At 43.7% G+C, this 26,409-nt stretch overlaps 1 protein-coding gene across 1 annotated transcript in view; it reads left to right on the forward strand.

Moving 5' to 3' along the window:
• Positions 1-26,409, forward strand: part of CFTR (CF transmembrane conductance regulator) — a 240,217-nt gene that overhangs the window by 36,172 nt on the left and 177,636 nt on the right. The window contains exon 2 of the mRNA XM_073573354.1: positions 25,429-25,539. Coding sequence (XP_073429455.1) covers positions 25,429-25,539 — 111 coding nt within the window. The remainder of the gene's footprint in view (positions 1-25,428; positions 25,540-26,409) is intronic.

The following is a 26,409-nucleotide window of genomic DNA, read 5'->3' on the forward strand; positions in this document are numbered from 1 at the left end:
TATTTCATTTTTTTAATTTCTTTCCTTTTTTTCCCTCTTTGTCATTTCATATGACATTTCTATACAAACAGGGAAAAATGTTTGACATTTATTAGGATATTGCTGGCTTTGCAGGATTATTATCCTTTTAGGGATCAATTGTTCCATCACGGTGATCTGCTATGAAGACACTGAGCATGAACTACCGTGACCTCAACACTGTCATTTTCCCACGGTCCTGAGGTCACAGCAGTTTAGTCCGGCTGTGACAACACAGCTTCAGTGAATAGCGGTGATGTCACTGATGCTGCGCTCCCTCACAGCCGTACCCGCGCTGAAGTCTGGAGTGTGGGAAAATGAACTGGCAGACTGAGGGAGTGAAGACTCAGTGACGTCAGCACTAGTCACTGAGGCTGCGCTGGCAACATCTCCTCATTCACCAGTGGTTTTTCAGCCTGGAAGGTCGCATCTTAGCACCGTCCAGGGTGAAAAATGTATATCCTCCAGATATGGATTACTGTGAGGGACACAACAACGGACAGATATGGTATATTGTTGCTTTTTATTTTATATTTATTACAGCCGAACGAGGACTTCGCATGGATTAGGTGTGTTTGTAAGTATGGTTTAATTAAGAATCATAAAGGAATCTGTGTCTTTATTTCAAATAAAGGATTTTTTAATGGATGTCTGTGTTTTCTTTACAATGTGACTATGGGGTTAGTAATAGGGGTGTCTTATTGATGCCTCTCCATTAGTAACCTTGGGGCTTGATGTCACCTGAAATTTGACATCAACACCCCAACTATTACCCCATATGCCACTGCTAAAGGGCAGTGGGATGAGCAAGGCTATGTGCCAGAATTGGCACATCTGTAAGATGTGCCTTTTCTGGGGCGACTGAGAGATAATGTTTTTAGCTGGGGGGGGGGGCATGGATCCTTTCTAGGCTATTAACATCAGCCCTCAGCTGTCTGCATAGCCATTGCTGGCTATTAACTATAGGGGGACCCCACGCCATTTTTTTCTGTGAAATAATCTTTTATTAATTAAATACATGTCCAGAATTTTGCACACACACTATACTAATTGTATTTGTCATTGATATGTATATATACCTATTCTGTATGGATTTACTGTATGTAATCCATCGCTCCTAACCTGTCGGCTCCTGCAGTGATTTTACAATTTTACAGAAGCCGGCAAATGAATTCCCGGCTATTCTTCTATATATCTCTCTCTCTCTGCAATATATATATATATATATATATATATATATATGTGTGTGTGTGACACTGTCTTCTATCTATCTATATATATACCCTGCTCAAAAAAATAAAGGGAACACTAAACAATACATTCTATTGTTTAATGTTCCCTTTATTTTTTTTGAGCAGTATATATTCTATGTGCATATATCTATTCTTTGCTAACCTGTCAGTGTGATTTTACTGTACACCACATATAAATTACTGGCTCTTCTTCTATCTATCTATCTATCTATCTATCTATCTATCTATCTATCTATCTATCTATCATCTATGTAAATACATATATATGTGTGTATATCACTGACATGTATATACATATGTATTCTATGTGTATATATCTATTATATCTATTGTTTTCTAAGCTGTCAGTGTGATCTTACTGTAGCCACACATGAATTGCCGGCTTTTCAAAGGACACCGGTGCGTAAAAATCGGACAGCACTTGCATGGTGCGAGAGCTGGGCGTTTTTTTCTCGCACCCATTGACTTGCATTGGCGAGTCTCGTGTGAGATACACAGCAAATCGCAGCATGCTGCGATTTTTTTCTCAGTCCGATTTCAGCTGAGAAAAAAATCACAGATGAGATATAACTCATTAAATAACATTGGTCAGAGTGCAATCCGATTTTTTATCGGATTGCACTCCTCCGTATTTCTCCAAATGGGTATGAGCCCATAGGCTAAGTTTGGCATTGCAACTCATTTTTATGGAATTGAATTAGACAGCTGTAAAACCAGAAACATCCCATGAGCAGAAGTGGCTCTTCTCCTGGAGAAATGAAGTCTTGTTTTTCTTACCTCATACAGATCCTTTCAGCCATCTACATTTAATCTAAGGCCTCCTTCAGACATCCTTGTTGCATGTATGTGTTGCATCTCTATTTTTCACGGCTACAACTTGTGCCCTTTATAATCTATGGGGCCATTCACATATTTGTGTTTTATCAATGATGGTGTCTCCATGCAAAACACACAGACATGTCCCTTGGTTTTCTGGTATCATGGATGAAAAGGGCCAATATAAGTCTATGGATCTGTGAAACACATCGACAGCACACAGATGGCATCATGTGCTATATGTAATTAACAAAAGGATATTAGAAGATAGGAGAAGACTAATTTATTTATTCATCCATGAAAAAAATGACACGCTGATGGTAAAAATTGACACATGGACCTTACACTGATGACACCAGCACCACTTATTCACGTACGTGTTAAAACATGGATGTGTGAATGAGACCTAAGATAGCCCATTCACCTTAAATAGCTATTTAGAACACTAAGTGACTATTCTCCCAACTCCCCCATACACGCACACTCTCATCAGAGAGAAAAAACAAGGGGACAATGGATCGGAAATGTGGAACATGCTTAATTCTTTTTCCACAAATATTAGGTAGTCATCTTGTCTTGAGGACTTGGTACCTTTGGGCTAACTTCCCACAAAGGGTATTTGTTGGGTATTTGAAGCTGCACAGTTCCATTTGCAAAAGACCGAAACGAATTACAGTTACAGCGAAGTGTGTGAAATGTACACAAGTCTTGAAACTCTTTAAAAACGCAAGTAATTTGCTCCTAACTATCAGGCCCCGGTCACACGTTCAGTATTTGGTCATGATTTTACCTCAGTATTTATAATCCAAAGTCATGAGTGGGTGATAAATCCAGAAGTGGTGACGTGTTTCTATTATACTTTTCCTCTGATTGTTCCACTCCTGGTTTTGACTTATAAATACTGAGGTAAAAAACTCATCAAATACTGAACGTGTGAATGTGGCCTTACAGGAAGTTTCCAAAACAAAAAAGTTTTATTTAAAACATGACAAACTAAAATGAGACAAAAAACTGCTGCTGAAAAAAGTAGTTAAGAGCCATTAAAAATCGCAATCAAAATACACAAGTAACTTAAAAGTATGTGCACACGTTAAATATACACTCACTGGCCACTTTATTAGGTACACCATGCTAGTAAGGGGTTGGACCCCCTTTTGCCTTCAGAACTGCCTCAATTCTTCGTGGCAGAGATTCAACAAGGTGCTGGAAGCATTCCTCAGAGATTTTGGACCATATTGACATGATGGCATCACACAGTTGGCGCAGATTTGTCGGCTGCACATCCCTGATGCGAATCTCCCGTTCCACCACATCCCAAAGATGCTCTATTGGATTGAGATCTGGTGACTGAGGAGGCCATTTGAGTACAGTGAACTCATTGTCATGTTCAAGAAACCAATCTGAGATGATTCGAGCTTTATGACATGGCGCATTATCCTGCTGAAAGTAGCCATCAGATGTTGGGTACATTGTGGTCATAAAGGGATGGACATGGTCAGCAACAATACTCAGGTAGGCTGTGGCGTTGCAACGATGCTCAATTGGTACCAAGGGGCCCAAAGAGTGCCAAGAAAAAATTCCCCACACCATGACACCACCACCACCAGCCTGAACCGTTGATACAAGGCAGGATGGATCCATGCTTTCATGTTGTTTACGCCAAATTCTGACCCTACCATCCGAATGTCGCAGCAGAAATCGAGACTCATCAGACCAGGCAACGTTTTTCCAATCTTCTACTGTCCAATTTCGATGAGCTTGTGCAAATTGTAGCCTCAGTTTCCTGTTCTTAGCTGAGAGGAGTGGTACCCAGTGTGGTCTTCTGCTGCTGTAGCCCATCTGCCTCAAAGTTCGACGCACTGTGCGTTCAGAGATGCTCTTCTGCCTACCTTGGTTGTAACGGGTGGCAATTTGAGTCACTGTTGCCTTTCTATCAGCTCGAACCAGTCTGCCCATTCTCCTCTGACCTCTGGCATCAACAAGGCATTTCCGGCCACAGAACTGCCGCTCACTGGATTTTTTTTCTTTTTCGGACCATTCTCTGTAAACCCTAGAGATGGTTGTGCGTGAAAATCCCAGTAGATCAGCAGTTTCTGAAATACTCAGACCAGCCCTTCTGGCACCAACAATCATGCCACGTTCAAAGGCACTCAAATCACCTTTCTTCCCCATACTGATGCTCGGTTTGAACTGCAGGAGATTGTCTTGACCATGTCTACATGCCTAAATGCACTGAGTTGCCGCCATGTGATTGGCTGATTAGAAATTAAGTCTTAACACACAGTTGGACAGGTGTACCTAATAAAGTGGCCAGTGAGTGTATGTTGCCAATGTTTCTGCAGGAAAAAGGCTGCATAAAAGCACGTTTTTGCTCTATTGTGTATTTTTCTTGCATTCCCTCCCTCCTGTCAGTAGAATGAATGAAAAAATAGAACAAGATTTGACATGCTACAGTGCTACAGATTTGAAACTGCTTTAAATCTGTAGGGAAGAAATAATCAACATGTGCACAAGGCCTTAGAAATCTGTCACTTTGCAAGGACAGTAAAATGCTGCATTTTTCGTGGGAAAAACATGATGTGTGCACATGTGGGGAAGGTGACTTGACGGACAGACGTGACTGGGAGTAGGAGGGGACGGTTTGTGCACTAGAGACGGAGATTGACAGGATGGAAGGGTGACAGCTGGGAAAGGTGGATAGGAGAGTGCAGTACCTAGAAATGACCACAAGATGGCAGGGGGAGTAGCTTAGGACTTAACATCAGCTTATGACTTGAGAAACGCTTAGTCATGGGGGGCGGGGAGATAGGAACCCAGGAGGGGAATTCCCGGTGAGAGAGGGGATAAATAGGACAGGGTGGGGTTCGAGGCAGGCTAGTCCAGGGAGGAGCTCGGTAGAAGACGGTGAAGAGAGAAGAGCTCAACCAGGGGATGGACAGCAAAGAGACAGTCAGGGGGGTGGCCCTGACCTGACGGACCGCAGGACAGACGAGGCCCCGGGGGTACCGATTGGACGACAACCTCGGGCAGGTGAAGCGCTGGCGGAATATTGGTCTAGGAAAGCCCCAGCGAAAGATCCGCGAGGGACGTTACTTCAACTGGAGCTAAGGTGCAGGTACCCGGGCCTGGAGACAGAACTGTAAAGAGGCTGCGGTGCGTAGTTGTGGTCGTCAGGAGGACGACGAATAAATCCAGAACTGTTACTATTGAAATCTGTGTCCGCCTCGTCCTTGCATCGCCTGGTGTCTGTGTCATCCGGACAGGGTAAGCAGTGGTTCACCCCCCAATCCCGGCCCATACCACACACATACCCTAATGAAGCTACTTTGAGCAGAAATGCTGCAGAAAATCTACAACATCAAAAATTCACCAATTACTAATTTTTGCATCAGTATTTCATCCGTATTTGTAAGTCAAAACCAGGAGTGTCTCCAAAACACAGAACAGATGACAATCTTTCATTTAGGTCGGAGTCAGACTAAACTTATGAAAAATGAGTACAATTCAATTTTAAATACACATAGAATACATAGATATATACACTCACTGGCCACTTTATTAGGTACACCATGCTAGTAAGGGGTTGGACCCCCTTTTGCCTTCAGAACTGCCTCAATTCTTCGTGGCAGAGATTCAACAAGGTGCTGGAAGCATTCCTCAGAGATTTTGGACCATATTGACATGATGGCATCACACAGTTGGCGCAGATTTGTCGGCTGCACATCCCTGATGCGAATCTCCCGTTCCACCACATCCCAAAGATGCTCTATTGGATTGAGATCTGGTGACTGAGGAGGCCATTTGAGTACAGTGAACTCATTGTCATGTTCAAGAAACCAATCTGAGATGATTCGAGCTTTATGACATGGCGCATTATCCTGCTGAAAGTAGCCATCAGATGTTGGGTACATTGTGGTCATAAAGGGATGGACATGGTCAGCAACAATACTCAGGTAGGCTGTGGCGTTGCAACGATGCTCAATTGGTACCAAGGGGCCCAAAGAGTGCCAAGAAAAAATTCCCCACACCATGACACCACCACCACCAGCCTGAACCGTTGATACAAGGCAGGATGGATCCATGCTTTCATGTTGTTTACGCCAAATTCTGACCCTACCATCCGAATGTCGCAGCAGAAATCGAGACTCATCAGACCAGGCAACGTTTTTCCAATCTTCTACTGTCCAATTTCGATGAGTTTGTGCAAATTGTAGCCTCAGTTTCCTGTTCTTAGCTGAGAGGAGTGGTACCCGGTGTGGTCTTCTGCTGCTGTAGCCCATCTGCCTCAAAGTTTGACGCACTGTGCGTTCAGAGATGCTCTTCTGCCTACCTTGGTTGTAACGGGTGGCAATTTGAGTCACTGTTGCCTTTCTATCAGCTCGAACCAGTCTGCCCATTCTCCTCTGACCTCTGGCATCAACAAGGCATTTCCGGCCACAGAACTGCCGCTCACTGGATTTTTTTTCTTTTTCGGACCATTCTCTGTAAACCCTAGAGATGGTTGTGCGTGAAAATCCCAGTAGATCAGCAGTTTCTGAAATACTCAGACCAGCCCTTCTGGCACCAACAATCATGCCACGTTCAAAGGCACTCAAATCACCTTTCTTCCCCATACTGATGCTCGGTTTGAACTGCAGGAGATTGTCTTGACCATGTCTACATGCCTAAATGCACTGAGTTGCCGCCATGTGATTGGCTGATTAGAAATTAAGTCTTAACACACAGTTGGACAGGTGTACCTAATAAAGTGGCCAGTGAGTGTAGATGTTAGTGACACACACATATATATATGTATATACATGTTATATAGATAGAAGAAAAGCTGGCAATTCATCTGCTGTGTACTGTAAAATCCATGCAGGAGCCAACAGGATAGAAGAGATGGATTACAAATAGTAAATACAAATAGAATAGGTAGCTATATAGATGTCAGTAACAAATACAATTAGTACAGTGTGCATGCAAATTACTGTCTATGTATTTAATTATTAAAAGATTGTTTTTCTGAAAAAAAAAAATTGTGTGGCCTCCAGCGTAATTTTCGTAACCCAACAGAGGGAAAGCCGACGGCTGGGGGCAGATGTTTATAGCCGGGTGTGGAGAAACGGGGTTAGTGGGTGCTCTCGTCCGCTGGCCCGGCTGTCTTTAGCAAGACCGCATGGACCAGGGCTCATACCACTGAACGCCCGCCCTATCTCCTTGTGGGCAGAACACTACACAGACAACACAGGGTTAGGGTAAAACAGTGTGGCCAAGCTTTATTGAACCACAACACCCACTAGCAAACAGAACAATTCCAGCAATTTCCCCAAGATGGTGCATATTACAAGGTCTCTCCCCTCCGCTGGCTCACCGGGATGCTAGTGGATGTTATGTCAGAGCTCCCAGGGTCGCTATTCCACCTGTGATAACACACAGAGAGGAGGTCACGACAAGCGTAGGGAGATAACTGAGAGCAGTCCTGTGTTCTTTCAGCCGGGTCTGACATACCCTCAGCTGGGATCCTGAAGTTTCTTGTCTGTTAAGTGTTTAGCAGATTGTCCAGCTAGTAGCTCTATGTGATGAGATGAGACACCGTATCTCTGTCTCAGGGTCTTTTATACCCGAGGCAGGTAAGCTAGTTTTAGAATTACCCAGTGTCCTTCAGTACACCCTCACAGCCTTCCCTATCTACATTCAAGTCAGCAAACTGATTTCAGAATATAATCAAACATCAGATAAGCACACACTATGTTACATGGTATATCATTGTGCAAGTCATCCTTTTTGACCCACCAGAATCCACACTTAAATCCACATACATAAAAGCCAAATATACAGACAAAGTCAATTCCTCCAGGCCTGGTAAAACATAGCCGTCTGGGCAATTAAGATATACTCTGGTTTCGTCACACCTGGGAAGGGGGGTAATACCCATGGTAATACCCATGGAGCTTCCCAGGCTATTAATATCAGCTCACAGCTCACCCATTCCCTCAACGCCCTTGTCAGCTGCAAAAGAGTTAAAAAAAAACAAGCAACAATATTCCTCCCCTTTCCGCAGAGATGCTACTAATCCATTTATCCCACGATAGGTCTAGATCTGCTACATCTAGATGGCAGGCTGACGTCATATAGGTGACGTCTCATAGGTGAAGTGAGTTCATTGGACCTGTCTGACAGCACCGTAAGCAGGATAACTTTCTCACACATACGGTGCATAGTTTCTCTGTTGGACGACAGGCTGTATGGTCGCATCATGCAACAATGCAGCCTGCCATCTAGCTGTAGCAGAGCTCTAGACCCATCATAGGACATAAGGATTAGTAGCATCTCTGCGGAAAGGTGAGAAATAATTTTTTTTAACTATTTGCAGATGACAAGGGTGTTGGGGGAACGGGCAAGGTCATAAGTATGGTTTAATTAAGATCTGATAAATTAGTCTGTGTCATTCTTTTTTCTGAGTGTCTGTGTTTTCATACAATGTAACTATGGGGTTAGTAATGGTGGCGTCTTATTGAAGCCTCTCCATTACTAACCTCGGGGCTTGATGTCACCTGACAATATAAAGATGACATCAACCCCCCAACTATCACCACACTTGCCACTGCTACAGGGCAAGTGGGAAGAGCGAGGCTGAGTGCCAGAATTGGCGCATCTTACAAATGCGCCTTTTCTGGGGGGCTGAGAGCTGATGTATTTAGCCTGGGGGGGCCAGTATCCATGTCCCCTTCTTAGGCTGTTAATATCAGCATGCAGCTGTCTGCATAGCCTTTGCTGGTTATTAATTATAGGGGGACTACACGTCATTTTTTTTGGAGGCGGGCCCATTTTAATAGCCAGTAAATGCAAATTATATAGCTGTGAGCTGATATTAATAGCCTGGGAAGCTCCATGGGTATTACCCCTATAACCATCTGCCCCCAGCCATCGGCTTTCCCTCTGCCGGTTACGAAAATTATTCAGGAGCCCACCCCATTTTTTCCAAAAAATAATCTTTTATTGATTAAATATAAGTACAGTAAGCTGCACACATACTGTACTAGTTGTATTTGTCAGACATCTGTATATATACCTATTCTATTTGTATTTACTATATGTAATCCATCTCTTCTATCCTGTCGGCTCCTGCAGTGATTTTACAGTACCTGGCTTTTCTTCTATGTATCAATGTAATATATATACATATATACTGTATGTGTGTCACTGACATCTATATATCTATTCTAACCTGTCACTCTGTGATTTTACTGAATGTGGCACATGAATTGCGACTTTTCAAAGGACACCGGTGCGTAAAAATTGGACAGCACTCGCATGGTCCGAGTGCTGTGTAATTTTTTTTTCTCGCACCCATAGGCTCTCATTCGCGAGTCTCGGCCACGTCTATATGACAATTGCAGTATGCTGCGATTTTACATGCATGCCGAATACAGTAGGGAAAATAAACGCTGATGTGAGCTGCCCCATAGAGTAACACTGGGCCGAGTTCTATGCGATGTTTTCTCATATAGCACTCGGCCGTATTCTACGGCAGTGTGACACCTGCCTTAGGCTGGGATCACACACAGCGAGATACGGCCGAGTCTCGCAGGTTAAAACCAAGCTCTGGCGCCGGCACTCCGGAGCAGAGCGTGCAGCCGCACAGCAATACATGGAGCTGCACGCTGCGCTCCGGAGTGCTGGTGCCAGAGCTTGGTTTTAACCTGCGAGACTCGGCCGTATCTTGCTGTAGTGTGACTCCGGCCTTATAGTTAATCTCTTTAAGTTCCATTCCTGGAAAATGCAAAATACTGAACAAATACTGATGTGTGAATGAGTTCAAAGTTAGTCTCAACCACCGATTTATTTAGAAATGACTTGTGACAAAGTGAAGTATTGTTCACAAATTGTCTTTGTCTTCCAATGAAGATGTATATGGCGGACTGTTGTAGCATGTGCCCTTGTATAGGCTTATTTTGCCAATAGATACTTATTTAAAAAAGAGCATATATTGCGTAATATACATTTCTCACTACATATCTCAGTTTTCTGCTGAAAACTACACTTCCCTATACTACAGTAAAAAGGGTATGCCATTGTTTATTGGTCTGGGATCTTTCATAAAGAAGGGTCAATGAAGGATCAGTAAGTTAGCCCTCAACTATGGGAAATAAAACAATTTTGGCCTTGGTCTCTCAGCCAAGCTAAATATGGATATTTACAGGGAGGTCATGATAGTTCTGAACTTGGCTATTTCTGCAGCATGTGCATAGATTTCTGCAGACACCATTTAAATGAATGAAAAAAATCATAGAAATGTTTTTATTGGATAGCACTCAGCCCAATATTATTCTGATGCTTCGGCATCAGAAAAAATCGCAGCATGCTTCGAGTGCATCCGATAATCAGGTGCAGCGCACCCATACAAGTCTATGGGTACATGTAAAACATAAGATGTCATCCAAGAACAGTCCGATTTACTCAGACACAGACAATGGAAAAGATGGAGAAATTAAGTTCCCCATCTTCTCCGCACCTGTCTTGCAATTCTCTTATACGAGAGAATCAGATCACACCTTTAAGGTGACACTCAGATCAAGCTCTGTCAGAGTGTCGTTATCATAATTGTCCCGATTCTCTTACATGACAGAACATACAGCGGTCTGACCACAGCCTAACAATTCTGATAGCTGTTAAGGCTCTGTCACAACTGTATTGGAGTCTCCACTGTAGATTTCATCAAATATACTTAATGAAATAGTGCAGTGTACTCGACTATTTGTCTGGTAAAATGACAAACACCATATCAAGAAACCTGATGGACCCCATTATAGTACATGGGCCATTGGTGTCCATTATGAGACTGATCCAGCACCCCTGTCATTTCCATTTTTTTTTTAAAAATGGGATTACATTTGGACCAATGTTATTCAATTATTCAGAGGTCGTCTGTGATTTTTTTTATCAGCTTGGATCGGATTACAATCGGACTGATAAAAAATCACAGCATGCTGTGAGTGGAAGTGAATTTCAGATCAAAATTGTAAGGGGGTGGTGTTGTTATGGACAGTAAGAGACACGCTGCCACTTTAAGAGACAGCACCCCCTTGGTTGGTGTGTCGGAACGTTCTGCTCTCCCCTGCAAAAGACTGTGTGATGTTCTTCCAAGACTGAGAGGGGAGGGGTTGGAGCCTTTGTGTGCGGTCTGAGCTGAAGCTGCTGGAGAGAGCTTCTGCGCATGGAGCTGTGAAAAGAGGACGCACAGCCTGAGACTGACTGGACTGGGGAGATTGTACAAACTTTTAGGGTAGCAAAGGTGGCTGTCCTGTGCTATTGTGAGAAGCCACGAAGAGATGGAGAAAGGAATCTACAGTTTCCAGGAGCACCTCCCGGACCCTCAAGCAAGGAGAAGACCACGTGTCACGGATCTTCCAGACAGACGTGCGCACCATCGTACAGGACTGCTGGGGGCCACCGGGACTGGACTGGACTGGAGTCCCCAACGCTACTGTGAGTTTAACCCCGTTTGTGCACATGTTAGGGTCTAGGGCAGGCTTCAATAGGCAGAACACGGCAGCCGTGTGGCCTGTGTAGCAGAGGCCAGGTAGGCTACAGATAGAGTAGCATCATTCTGTGTTCAATGTTTTGTTTGATCTGTTTGAAATATATTGATCTGTAATAGTTGGAACACCGTGCTATTTGACGGCCCAGCTAAATACAACTCTTGTAAATTATCTTTTGCCATTGCATACCCCTGTTTGCACCTCCCTCATCCACTTCATTCCTTGCCTTCCAATAAATTTACCCTTTGTTGTTTGCACCTCATCTTGTGTGCTGTAGTCTCTCTGCACTGTGGTGGTTCCTCCGGCCATCTCTTCACAATCACCAATGTAAGTCAATGGGTGTGAGAAAAAAAATCACATGGCACACAGGCCATGCCTGTACCAATGCGATTTTTATGCACCCATCTCATAGGAAGCCCGACATTTCATCAGCCAAGTACAGTAAATTCTCTGGAACTGTCAGAATAGAATAGATTTATAGATAGAATAAAAGACAAAAATGAATCCCCATACTTTTCTTAACCAGCTGACGGAAGGTCGACATCTGGGGGCTGATGGTCAAAGTCTGAGAAGGGGGTAATACACATGGAGCTGAGAAGGCTATTAATATCAGCTCACAGCTGTCTACAAACATCAACTCGCAGACCCACATTGTCCTTTAGAAGAACTAAAAAAATATAAGGGATAATTTGTTAAAGGGCTCTTTATAAAGGACTTGTTGAATGACACTTCCCACTGGCAATCATAGATGTGGCAGTTGTTCCTACTGCTCCTGCAGAGGAGAGATAGTGGGTGATTCATCAAAATGTTTCCCAGAAAACTGCTGTATAACACTCTTAGATATTGTGGTTTTCTTGTGCAATGTGGAGTCGCACAAAAATTTTGTAACTTTTGGCTTTTCACGCCAGATTGAAGCAACTCTGTCAAAAAAGAGTGGAGCTTGGAAGGAGTTGGGGTAAGAAAGGGCATGGCTACACCCACCCATCAAACTCAGCAAAGGATTTTATTCACTTGAAATGTTACTCCAGTCCCTGATTGGAGTAGTATTTCTTGCAAGGAGCACACCGCTGAGAAGATATGCTGAATTAATTAAGTAGTAGCGTGGAAACTGGCAATAGGGTCTTAACTGGTAACACGGCGAGGAACCAAATAGAGGTGTTAACTCACCTGGTGGGGTTGCAAATAAGCAACATAGTTGATACATAGACCAGCTGCAGCAGGACACAGGTCAGCAGATCGGAGATGATACTTGATCAAAGGAAAAAAAAAATTGTGTCTGAAATTGCGCTGCTGAGGAATCCAGGATTCCGATATTAATATTCGGTTTCTGTCTGAGGAAGAGGTCCTGTGTGAACTTGTAATGCGTTGACTTTTAAACCTATTTCAATAAAAACTTTTCAAGAAACGGTTGGTATCCTGGATTGTTCAATGGCGTAATTTCAGACACAATTTTCTTTTCCTTTGATCAAGAATTCATTAAGTGGCATACACCACTTTATAGATTTGGTGCATCGTATTCCAGGGAGTATATTCCATTATATTCCAGGGAGTATATTCCGTCATATTCCAGGGAGTATATTCCATCATATTCCAGGGAGTATATTCCATCATATTCTAGGGAGTATATTCCGTCATATTCCAGGGAGTATATTCCGTCATATTCCAGGGAGTATATTCTGTCATATTCCAGGGAGTATATTCTGTCATATTCCAGGGAGTATATTCTGTCATATTCCAGGGAGTATATTCCGTCATATTCCAGGGAGTATATTCCATCATATTCCAGTGGGTAAAGCAATTTTCACTTTACATAAAAGAATTAAAGAACATATACATTCATTAAATGCAGGTATCGGTAGTTGTGAGTTGATTCAGCATTTTTAGGAGGATCATAATGGTGACCCAAGTATAATCTCATTTACAGGAATTGTTCGCGTAATGAAGGTAAAGTCCTTTTGGTAGACATGCTCTCCTGTTACAAAGAAAGGCACAGTGGATTATTCATGCCGATGCGCTCATATTGAGTAAAGTGGACCGGTACCCAGGACCAAGAAATAAGCGTGTACAAGGTGCATACCAGTTGCTGTGGTTTCAGTATTCCACACTATACCGGCCTCCACACTGTACTTTTATGCCTTTAGAATAATGTTTGCTGATCTTTTTTGTATCGGCATGCGCTGCAATTTCTCTCTATTTCCTAAATATTAATCAGATACTTCTAGCGGTAAGTGTGTTTCGCCACATGGTTTAGAAACCTCTAATGGGCTCTGCACCTTATCTCCTATTCACACGTGTACTAGAAAAGGCGCAGTTCTCTGGAGCGGTCATTAAAATGAGCTTAAATATTATATAGTAGAAGAATTATTATTTCCAGTGTGGGAGAGAGGGTCCCCGTCGAGTGTCCGGGTCGGAACCAAGGGGACCGTCACCTGGGTTCCGGGGGAAGCTGTTTCCGGGGGACAGAGTTGATGGATGTACCGTGGAGACTGACAGGTGGACTGGGGGAGGAGCCAATATAAAAGGGGCTGGGAACAAGAGTCACAGTGAGTCAGCAGATCGAGACAGAAGGAGCAGGAGATAGTGGGAGCGACTGAGAGCCGAAAGACTCACCATAGCCAGGAAGGAGACCAGAGACAGGAGAGATACTTCCCCTGGACATCAGTGGGATGGCACAGAGACCGTCTGAGAACCCCTGCCCCGCGTCGACCAGCCGCCGCCGTTGCCTTCTTCCAGCCCGTGGCTGCGGCCTGCCCGCGGTCACCAGTGGCTTTTGCCGCCTCACTCCAGCCCGTGGCTGCGGCCTGCCCGCGGACACCAGCATCCGCTGCCGCCTCACTCCAACCCGCGGCTGCGGCCTGTCTCCCACTGCCCACAGCCGCTCTGCCCTCACCCGTGGTCGCGGCAAGCCCAGTGCCGTCGGCGGCCACCACTGTCCCACTCCGATGTGCGGCAGGGGCCAAGCCTCTGCTTGCCACGGATTCCCCGTCGCAGCTGCTAGCTGCACAGGTGGCTTGTCACCCGCCACCCCACATCGCTGCCGCTTGCCCCCATCCAGGGGCTGAGGTATATTTGTCAAAGGACTCCTCCGGGGCCGGAGGTGCCCCAGCGCCACAGGAGCGGCGGAACGCTCGAAGACTACGCCAACTCTTCAGCAGCTGGGCCCAGCGGCTGCTCCCCGAAGAACCACTGTCCAGAACGCCGAGGGACGTCAGGACAGCTAAGTTGACTATATAGTTAAGGACCCGTAGTCGGCCATACCGCGGCCCTATAGTGACCGGCTCTCGCTGGATGTAGTCATGTTCTACTCTGTTTGTGTTTACTGGTATTGAGCCCCTGGGAGGGCAACCCTTGTTACCCCTTTTGGGTCGGTCAGGCCGAGCATGAGGAAAATCACCTCTAGGCCTATTAACATTACTACAAAAGCACCAAACCGTCTCGCGACTCGTCACTGGATCCTGCGTACCTGCTAGTACCACACCAACCTTACAGTACAAAAGTATAGACCACAGTGTACAGACCACCTGGGCAAGCTTTGTGCCGACATTGACAGGAAGGAGTACTGGAAGATTTCATCTCTGATATCTACAGAAATGTGAATGCTGCTCTTGAATATAATAGAGGCTGTAATTCAGTATCAGCGCAAAATGAAAAATAATCAATTTACAAAAAATACTAGATATACAGTAAAGAGTAAACTAACTTGGTGCCCAAAGAGGGATCTCCCATCAGCAAGCACTGGTTTACACTTCATTTGATGTCTGTTCATAGGGCAGAGTGTTTTCCAAAATTACTCAATCACTTCCTCTTAGCTTAATATGATGTTACAAATCTTTCTTATCACTTTCTATACTTCCATGCATTTCATTATGTCGTCATTCATAAACCTGTCTTACAATAGTCTTTATTGGCTTTCTGATCTTATTGTCTCACACTCACTGTAAGGCAGAATCACAGTGGTGAAATCCGCTCACTCTAGGCAAAGATATTTGCTTACACTCCTGACATAGCGCATAGGGAATGGTATGCATTGATTAAAGGTGATGTGATGAATGATGTTGACGTTGCATACAGTGCCTTGCGAAAGTATTCGGCCCCCTGGAATTTTTCAAGCTTTTCACACATATCATGCTTCAAACATAAATATACCAAAGGTAAATTTTTGGTGAAGTATCAACAACAAGTGGGACACAATTGTGAAGTTGAACGAAATTTATTGGTTATTTTAAATTTTTGTGGAAATTCAAAAAACTGAAAAGTGGGGCGTGCAATATTATTCGGCCCCTTTAACTTAATACTTTGCTGCACCACCTTTTGCTGCGCTTACAGCTGCAAGTCGCTTGGGATATGTCTCTATCAGTTTGGTACATCGACAGACTGAAATTCTTGCCCATTCTTCCTTGGCAAACAGCTCGAGCTCAGTGAGGTTTGATGGAGATTGTTTGTGAACAGCAGGTTTCAGCTCTTTCCGCAGATTCTCGATTGGATTCACGTCTGGACTTTAGTTGTGAACCATTCCATTGTGGATTTTGCTTTATGTTTGGGATCATTGTCTTGTTGGAAGGCAAATCTCTGTCCCAGTCTCAGGTCTTTTGCAGACTCCAACAGGTTTTCTTCAAGAATAGTACTGTATTTGGCTCCATCCATCTTCCCATGAAATCAATTTTAACCATCTTCCCTGTCCCTGCTGAAGAAAAGCAGGCCTAAACCATGATGCTGCCACCACCATGTTTGACAGTGGGGATGGTGTGTTCACGGTGAAGAGCTTTGTTGCCTTTACGCCAAACATTTCATTTGGCATTGTTGTCAAAAAGTTCAATTTTGGTTTCATCTGACCAGAGCACCTTCTTCCACATGTTTGGTGTGTCTCCCAGGTGGCTTGGTGCAAACTTTAAACAACACTTTTTATGGATATCTTTGAGAAATGGCTTTCTTCTTGCCACTCTTCCATAAAGGCCAGATTTGTGTAGTGTTTGACTGATTGTTGTCCTATGGACAGACTGTCCCACCTCAGCTATAGATCTCTGCAGTTCATCCAGAGTGATCATGGGCCTCTTGGCTGCATCTCTAATCAGTCTTCTCCTTGTTTCAGATGAAAGTTTAGAGGGACGGCCGGGTTTTGGTAGATTTGCAGTAGTATGATACTCCTTTCATTTCAATATGATCACTTGCACAGTTCTCCCTGGGATGTTTAAAGTTTTGGAAATCATTTTGTATCCAAATCCGGCTTTACCTTCTCCACAACAGTATCACGGACCTGCCTGTTGTGACGACTCGTGGAGTGGACCCTCTGGGTTGTGCCACCAACCCTCCCAGGGTGAGCTCGCCTAGTGAGGACCACCTCCTATACAGGGAGTGTCAGGGGCAAGCCTAAGGGGGTAAGGTACCACGACTGCTGGCACCAGGTGGCCGGCTCACAGGAGACACGAGTGAATGTGTCTGCAGGAACGTGCAAAGCATTGGCACAGGGACACGCAGGGTACAGGACGTACAGGACGAGTGTACGGAGGCATGGAGAGTACAGGACAATACAAGGCTTGTACACAGGAGTGCGCTAGATACAGGATAGTGCAAGGCGAGTATGGCATGCATAGACAAGCACGCCCGGGTGCGAGCAAAGCAAGGCCCGTGCAAAGGAGCACGTCAGAGTGTAGAGTTAGGCAGAAGGTGTGCCAGGAGGTGCAACAGAGTACAGGAACAGAGTACAGGATCAGAGCGTGTGCCAGGAGGCACAACAGAATGAATATCAAAGTGCAGGGTCAATGCGTGTGCCAGGAGGCACAACTGAGCACAAGACAGAGTGCAGGATCAGAACGTGTGCCAGGAGGCACAACTGAGCACAAGGCAGAGGACAGGATCAGAGCGTGTGCCAGGAGGCACAATTGAGCACAAGGCAGAGGACAGGATCAGAGCCTGTGCCAGGAGGCACAACTGAGCACAAGGCAGAGGACAGGATCAGAGCGTGTGCCAGGAGGCACAACTGAGCACAAGGCAGAGGACCTGAATACAGCGCACAGTCAGGCAAGGACAAGGCAGACCAAGCCAGGAAGCACAACAATAATCAGGCACCTCCCATAGGAAGAGGTAGCCTGATATAGCACATGATCACTAGGACTTCTGGGTCAAGTCCTCCGATACCATAGAGAGGACAGGACCAGAGGCCGAGCTGAGAAGAGCACGTGTGCACACAAAGAACATGGTGCAAACATGAAGCTAAGTATGAGAGGTGCGCGTGCGCACCCAATGGGACCCACGTAGCGGCGGCGACTCCGGAAGAGGTGACGTCGGGACCGAGGTCCCGCCCCCAGGTGAGAGCGGCGTGACAAGCGGCGTGACATCTGTTGTGTTCCTTGGTCTTCATGATGCTCTCTGTGCATCAAACAGAACCCTGAGACTATCACAGAGCAGGTGCATTTATACGGAGACTTGATTACACACAGGTGAATTATATTTATCATCATTAGCCATTTAGGACAACATTGGATCATTCAGGGATCCACAATGAACTTCTGGAGTGAGTTTGCTGCACTGAAAGTAAAGGGGCAGAATAATATTGCACGCCCCACTTTTCAGTTTTTGAATTTCACAAAAATTTAAAATAACCAATAAATTTTGTTCAACTTCACAATTGTGTCCCACTTGTTGTTGATTCTTCACCAAAAATTTACATTTGGTATCTATATGTTTGAAGCATGATATGTGGGAAAAGGTTGAAAAGTTCCAGGGGGCCGAATACTTTCGCAAGTCACTGTATAAGTAACTTAATACTTAAATTAAAATGATGAAGCAATCAATGTGCTGAACACAGAAGTATGAGGATCTATGTACTACTTCTTATTGTTCTACAGTAGTACAACTTTAGTGTTCCTATATACTCGTAGTTCTTCACCTCTATAAAAGCAAATTGTTGTTGTTTTCCACATTAGAACATTTTAATTGCCAGATTAAATGTCTACAGCAATTAAACATTAGAAAACTCTACCAGGCGTGATCTCAGTTATAGTTCTTACGCCATAAAAAAAAACAACGTTTTGAAATTTTAGACCCCTCTCACCTATTTTAAAAAGTGGATGTGGACAATTGCATGGTTAGCCAGGCAATTGCATGGTTAGCCAGGCAATTTGGTGTAAACAGGATCAACATAGGGCGGCACGGTGGCTCAGTGGTTAGCGCTGCAGCCTTGCAGCGCTGAGGTCCTGGGTTCGAATCCCACCAAGGACAACATCTGCAAGGAGTTTGTATGTTCTCCCCGTGTTTGCGTGGGTTTCCTCCTACATTCTAAAGACATACTGATAGGGAATTTAGATTGTGAGCCCCATCGGGGACAGTGATGATAATATGTGCAAAACTGTAAAGCGCTGCGGAATATGTTAGCGCTATATAAAGATTATTATTAACATATTGTAACTTTTTAAAAAGTCACAAAAATGTTGCAGTCCTCACTGCAGTAGGGAGTAAAGTAAAAATTGAGGAAACACCACTAAACAGGATTATTATGGGCAAAGATGTGTTAAACAGAGTGCGTCAAACACCCCTAAGTCTTTGGCCATTAAGTCTTGATGAGGGGGTGTATTGGAGTCAGATGATCCTGATTCATTAAGAGACGTACACCTCTTAATGAATCTGTTTCATATTAAAAGTGCTGTAAGCCTCCAAGGGCCTTGCCACACATATTACTCCAGTCAGGGACTGGATTAAGATTTCTAGCTTAAGGAATGCCACAGCTGGTCATGAATTAGACAGACTGTGGCATCCCAACCCCATCCCACCCCAGCTTCACCCACTTTCGCAGAACTGGTATAAAAATTACAAACATTGCAAAATGTTTGCGCAGACTCGAGTTGTGCAAAAATGTTTAGACTTGTCAAAGTGTTTTATGACAGATTTCTGGCCAAAACACTTTGACGACCTAGGGCCATAATTTTACCTGTAACTCATTGGCATTCAGTATAAAACTCACGAATGCTTCGGAGATGGAGAAGATGAAAACAAGAACAAGGTGTCACGGTCACCCGCGACTGGACACGGCGCCTCCAGCAGGGCGGATTTAGATGACACGCATGACCCTGGATACAGCGCCTCCAGTTGGGCGAATTTAAATAATAAAACGTGCAACTGGATACGCCGCCTCCAACAGGCGAATTTCGGAAATACACTTATGCCTGGAAACCCCGCCCCCAGTAAGGCGAATTTAAACAATAAAAGGGAAAACCTGGGTAACAATAACAATGGTGGCCCTGCGATAGGGAACGGGGAAGTGGAGACCTCCTGCACTCCCCTGAGTCAGTGTCTCTACACTCCTAACGTTTCCTAGGCCGGTTCTGCACCGGGCGACGATCAGGAACCTAAAAACCCTGACTCGCCCTGCACCTAAACCCTCACTAGTGAAGTTGGACGGTGCGGAAACTAATCCCACCACTGCACTAAAACACACATAAGGAAAAGAGACAAAACAGGGAAACCCCACTTAGATTTGCTCTGTTGCTTACGCTCCCAGCAATAGAGCCCACCACCTGCGTGCATCTTTTCCTCCGACCGGATCCAACACCATAGTGCAGCCTTGGAGCAAACAGAGTCCACCACCTGCGTACAGCTGTCCAGAAACAGAGTCCAGCATATGAGTCCAGCTTTCCAGCAAAAGAGTCCAGCATCTTGAGTCCAGCTTTCCAGCAACCGAATCCAGCATCATGAGTGCAGCTCTACACCATAGCTGCCACTTCACCAAGCCATGCAAGAACTTCTTGCTGACACCATTGCTGCAACTCCACCAAGCCATGCCAGCCCTCCTCGCAGACACCATAGCTGCCACTCCAGGACTCTCACTGAGCTGCCCAGGACTCTCCTTCAGCTCCATCCTTCACCCAGGCTTGCTTGTAGCTGTGGACTATCACCAACAGTGATTACCACATCTGACACTCTTTTATAGAGCAATCATACCTGTTTTGCAATTACGTGCACAAAACTAAAGTACCCAAAGTGCAATGACCCTAATGGTCACCGGAGGGAAACTAGAACTGAAACACAGCCAAAGGAAAAAAAAGGTTACTTGTGCATTTTCTCTGTCATATCCAACCTGGATCATGACACAAGGATTAAGTGTACATTTCTTTGCAGTCTAGGTCACTATGTGACAAAATTTAGTATAAAGGCCCCATTACACGCTTCAATGTCCCAGCGATCCCACCAACGATCCAACGTGGATGGGATCACTGGGACATAGTTAGCTGATCGCTGGTGAGCTGTCACAGAGACAGAGTCACCAGTGATCAGGACCAGCGAGCAAGCTGGTATCCAGGGTAAACAGTGGGTAACTAAGAGCCGCGCGGCTCTTAATTACCCGCTGTTTACCCTGGATACCCTATCAGGACCAGCATGCACGCTGGTATCCAGGGTAAACAGCGGGTATCTAAGAGCCGCGCGGCTCTTAGTTACCCGCTGTTTACCCCGGATACCAGCTCCCAGCATCGCTGATCGTTGGTCTCTCGCTGTCACACGCAGTGTTGTGTGCTGCCCAGCAGGAGACCAACGACAGAATTATGGCCCAGACCATTAGGCAATGATTAAGGATCAGCCAACTGATCGTTGATCGTTGCTACATGTCACACACAACTATGTCGTTTCGACATCTCTGCAACGTCACCAAACTGGTGATTATGCAACGATATCGCTCACAATATCGTTGTGTGTAACGGGCCTTTAGAAAAAATGTAAGTGTTTTCGCAGGAGATGGTGACCAAACAAAATGTTAGGGACTGGTTGGGAAAATAGGGATATCACGGGGGCAATTAAATTAATGATTGTACTTCCAATGGCTGTTAAGCTTTCTTAGGTACAGTGGGGAAAAAAAGTATTTAGTCAGACAGCAATAGTGCAAGTTCCACCACTTAAAAAGATGAGAGGCGTCTGTAATTTACATCATAGGTAGACCTCAACTATGTGAGACAAACTGAGAAAAAAAATCCAGAAAATCACATTGTCTGTTTTTTTTCATTTTATTTGCATATTATGGTGGAAAATAAGTATTTGGTCAGAAACAAAATTTCATCTCAATACTTTGTGATATATCCTTTGTTGGCAATGACAGAGGTCAAACGTTTTCTGTAAGTCTTCACAAGGTTGCCACACACTGTTGTTGGTATGTTAGCCCATTCCTCCATGCAGATCTCCTCTAGAGCAGTGATGTTTTTGGCTTTTCGCTTGGCAACACGGACTTTCAACTCCCTCCAAAGGTTTTCTATAGGGTTGAGATCTGGAGACTGGCTAGGCCACTCCAGGACCTTGAAATGCTTCTTACAAAGCCACTCCTTCGTTGCTCTGGCGGTGTGCTTTGGATCATTGTCATGTTGAAAGACCCAGCCACGTTTCATCTTCAATGCCCTTGCTGATGGAAGGAGGTTTGCACTCAAAATCTCACGATACATGGCCCCATTCATTCTTTCATGTACCCGGATCAGTCGTCCTGGCCCCTTTGCAGAGAAACAGCCCCAAAGCATGATGTTTCCACCACCATGCTTTACAGTAGGTATGGTGTTTGATGGATGCAACTCAGTATTCTTTTTCCTCCAAACACGACAAGTTGTGTTTCTACCAAACAGTTCCAGTTTGGTTTCATCAGACCATAGGACATTCTCCCAATACTCCTCTGGATCATCCAAATGCTCTCTAGCAAACTTCAGATGGGCCCGGACATGTGCAGGCTTAAGTAGTGGGACACGTCTGGCACTGCAGGATCTGAGTCCATGGTGGCGTAGTGTGTTACTTATGGTAGGCCTTGTTACATTGGTCCCAGCTCTCTGCAGTTCATTCACTAGGTCCCCCCGCATGGTTCTGGGATTTTTGCTCACCGTTCTTGTGATCATTCTGACCCCACGGGGTGGGATTTTGCGTGGAGCACCAGATCGAGGGAGATTATCAGTGGTCTTGTATGGCTTCCATTTTCTAATTATTGCTCCCACAGTTGATTTCTCCACTCCAAGCTGGTTGGCTATTGCAGATTCAGTCTTCCCAGCCTGGTGCAGGGCTACAATTTTGTTTCTGGTGTCCTTTGACAGCTCTTTGGTCTTCACCATAGTGGAGTTTGGAGTCAGACTGTTTGAGGGTGTGCACAGGTGTCTTTTTATACTGATAACAAGTTTAAACAGGTGCCATTACTACAGGTAATGAGTGGAGGAAAGAGGAGACTCTTAAAGAAGAAGTTACAGGTCTGTGAGAGCCAGAAATCTTGATTGCTTGTTTCTGACCAAATACTTATTTTCCACCATAATATGCAAATAAAATGAAAAAAAAACAGACAATGTGATTTTCTGGATTTTTTTTTCTCAGTTTGTCTCCCATAGTTGAGGTCTACCTATGATGTAAATTACAGACGCCTCTCATCTTTTTAAGTGGTGGAACTTGCACTATTGCTGACTGACTAAATACTTTTTTTCCCCACTGTAGCTGGGCACCCTAGAGAGTGCCTTTGAGGTCCAGGAGAGCTTGTCTCATCCTACCATTTTAGCTTCTGTAATCCCAAAAAAGGCTAGAAGTATTAGAGCTCATCCATTATAACATCATATAAACCAAAGAAAAAGGGACCAGGAGCAGTACATAAAATATATATGAATTTTATTATTGTACAAAAATGAAAGATAAAATCAAAATCATACATAAGTAATTTATGATTAGATACATGAGGGAATCAGCAACACCTAGATACCACACACAGGAGGGTTAGGTAAAAGAGTGGCAATTTAATAAAAATCACATATACCAATGGAGATGGCTGTGAGATGTACACAAAAAGTATTAAATTATATGCAAAAAAATAATAATGACCACCAAAAAAAGGGGGGGATATATAAAGTGCAAAAGACAAATACGGTAACTCTCAGTGGGCATATAAAGTGCAAGACTTTTCAGCCCACATCACAGTAAGGTTGTTTTTTTTTTTGCTTTATTTATTATATCTATTTTAGTCTCATATACCCTCTTTGGCAATTTGGCTATTATTGGTGGTAGTCAGTTATTAGACTATAACTATCCCAATTTTTTTGTTTTATCTTTTGTAGGTTCGGTTTTTGGATCACTAAATAATGCACTGTGGCACTTTATATGCCCACTGAGAGTTATTTGTCTTTTGCACTTTATATATTCCCCCCTTTATTTGGTGGTCATTATTATTTTTTTTGCATATTATTTAATACTTTTTGTGTACCTGTACGGCCATCTCTATTGGTATATGTGATTTTTATTAAATTGCCACTCTTTTACCGAACCCTCCTGTGTGTGGTATCTAGGTGTTGCTGATTCCCTCATGTATCTAATCATAAATTACTTATGTGTGATCTTGTTTTTATCTTTCATTTTTGTACAATAATAAAATTCATATATATTTTATGTACTGCTCCTGGTCCGTTTTTTCTTTGGTTTATACCATTTTAGCTTCTGGTAAGGTCTCGTCACTGAATGTCGCAGTTTGGGACTACACCTGTGAGATGGCATTTACTTTGGCCAATTGTAATGAACCAGCATTCTCAGGAAAGCTCATTTCCCGATAATCAACCAGTGTAAACAGGCTGCCAATCATACGACAAATTAACAACATGCTTGTTCATCAGGTGAAATGATTTTTGAAGTAAATGTGACAGGTCCCACATGCCTTCTAACCTACCAGCATTTGTATATTACTTGTTAAATACCCTGACTAACCAACCCTTAATAGTGTTTGACGTTTAAGCACATCTTTAAAAAATAGAGCTCGCTGACACTGGTTTAAAACACAGCCGAGTGCTATCCTATGTTTTATCGGATAGCACTCGGCCCAATGTTATACTATGGGGCAGTGCAGATCTGCCATTATTTTCTCATGCCAATTCAGCATGAGAAAATAATTGCAACATGCTGCGTGTGGCTCCAACATTTGGACCATGCACACCAATATAAGTCTATGTGCCCTTGTGAAACATCGAACTACACTCGGATGTCTATTTACGTATATTGGACTGTACTCAGATGAGACAATGGAGAAGATAGAAAAATTACGTTCTCCATCTTCTCCACACCGGTGCTGCGATTCTCTCACTATTTTTTGCAGACACAAACAATGGAGAAGTTGGAGAAATTAAGTTCTCCGTCTTTGCCGTACCTGTGCTGCTATTCTCTCATACGAGAGTCGCCTAACACTCTGACAGAGCTTGAGCTGAGTGTCATAAGCTTAACTTAGTCCTAGATTTTTGTCCTGATGAAGAGGTCCTGCATGACCTCGAAACGGTTAGACTTTTAAAACCTGCACAATAAATGTTTTTAAAATAATTCATCTTCGATCCGTCATCAGCAGCGCATGAGTGACACCTCCATCCCAGTTCCTCAAGGCATAATATGCACTTACTCTGAGTTATTCATATGGTAGAACTTGCCGAGGATATATGTCATATAATGTTGCTGCGCCCAAGCACCCAGCCTGCAGCTTTCTTCTACTTTAAGGTTATGGGACTTTTTGTTGACTTCTAATATTCTTATCATCATTATCCATTATATATAACAACCTACCTTACGCACATAGGAAAAAAGGGAACAACTAGACAATTGCATGCCACAAATCACATGCACAGAAAGGTTTGTAAGGTTCCTGAGTGCACATCTACCTTTATTGACCTGTGCATTTCTGGAAATATTTCTACCAATATTAAGTTACATATAAAATATATACTGTTAAAATGAGTTCCCGACTGAAGTATTATACTTCTTCCAAGAATACCCATGAGTATCATTGTCAGTGGAAGAACGACTTATTTCTTAATGTTACCCTGTCATTAACATAAAGTTTTGTTTCATTCCAGTTGGACAAAGCCAATTTTGAGGAAAGGATACAGGCAACGACTGGAATTGTCAGATATTTACCAAATTTCTACCGGGGACTCTGCAGATAATCTGTCTGAACAACTTGAAAGGTACATAGAGGAGCAATATATGGGTGTTTAATCCATAAGCCTAAAGGATGACAGCATATTGGCCATTTCACACTTGGAGGTTGTAGTCACTGTATTAAGGCCTCATTCAGACATCTGCCATTTTCTTATACGTAAAAACACGGATCGTTGTTCATCAGTGTTTTGGATCTGAATTTCATCAATATTTAGTCAACAATATGTCAGTTTTTACAGTCAAGGTTTCTCCTATCGACTACAGTAATAATCCCGACCAGCAGATGGAATGCACACAGATGCCGTCCGTGTGGTGTCCGTGACTTTCACGCATCCCTAGACTTGTATGAGTAATTTTGATCTATGACTTCGATCAAAAACGGACTTGTCAACATGATTTTTTTGTGGACCACTCGGATATGTGAGCACCCCTGTAGGCAATAATGATTATGTGTTCTGTCTGTCTAAACCATGTATAGAACACGTACGTGCCTCGCAGATGTCTGAGTTAGGCCTTTGAATTGAAAAGTGAACAGTTGGATAGAAATACATTTCTACTCAAAGGGCAATATAATTTAAGATGATATATCTAATGGTGATGAAACAAGAATATCTTACACTAATCATGTCAGGGTTCATGTACTCAGTGAATATTCAGTGATGCACTCTCACTGTATAAGAGAATATTCACACAACAGAATTTCTTATCCATTTGCTATCTGTTTCAAACAAAATGCATAGAATGTCATGAAACTATACATACCATTTTTTAAACAAATATGTGAATGAATGCCAAAGCTCACTGATGATCAGAGAGCGAAGGCTAATTGGTGTAGTCTAATCCTATTAAAAGGTAACATGGCGCAAAATGCTGGAGAAATTAAAGTGAGCGTCTCA

This window comes from Dendrobates tinctorius, unplaced genomic scaffold (assembly GCF_039654945.1).
Source record: "Dendrobates tinctorius isolate UK_male_01 unplaced genomic scaffold, ASM3965494v1 ptg000035l, whole genome shotgun sequence".
In the NCBI taxonomy this organism is placed as follows: domain Eukaryota; kingdom Metazoa; phylum Chordata; class Amphibia; order Anura; family Dendrobatidae; genus Dendrobates; species Dendrobates tinctorius.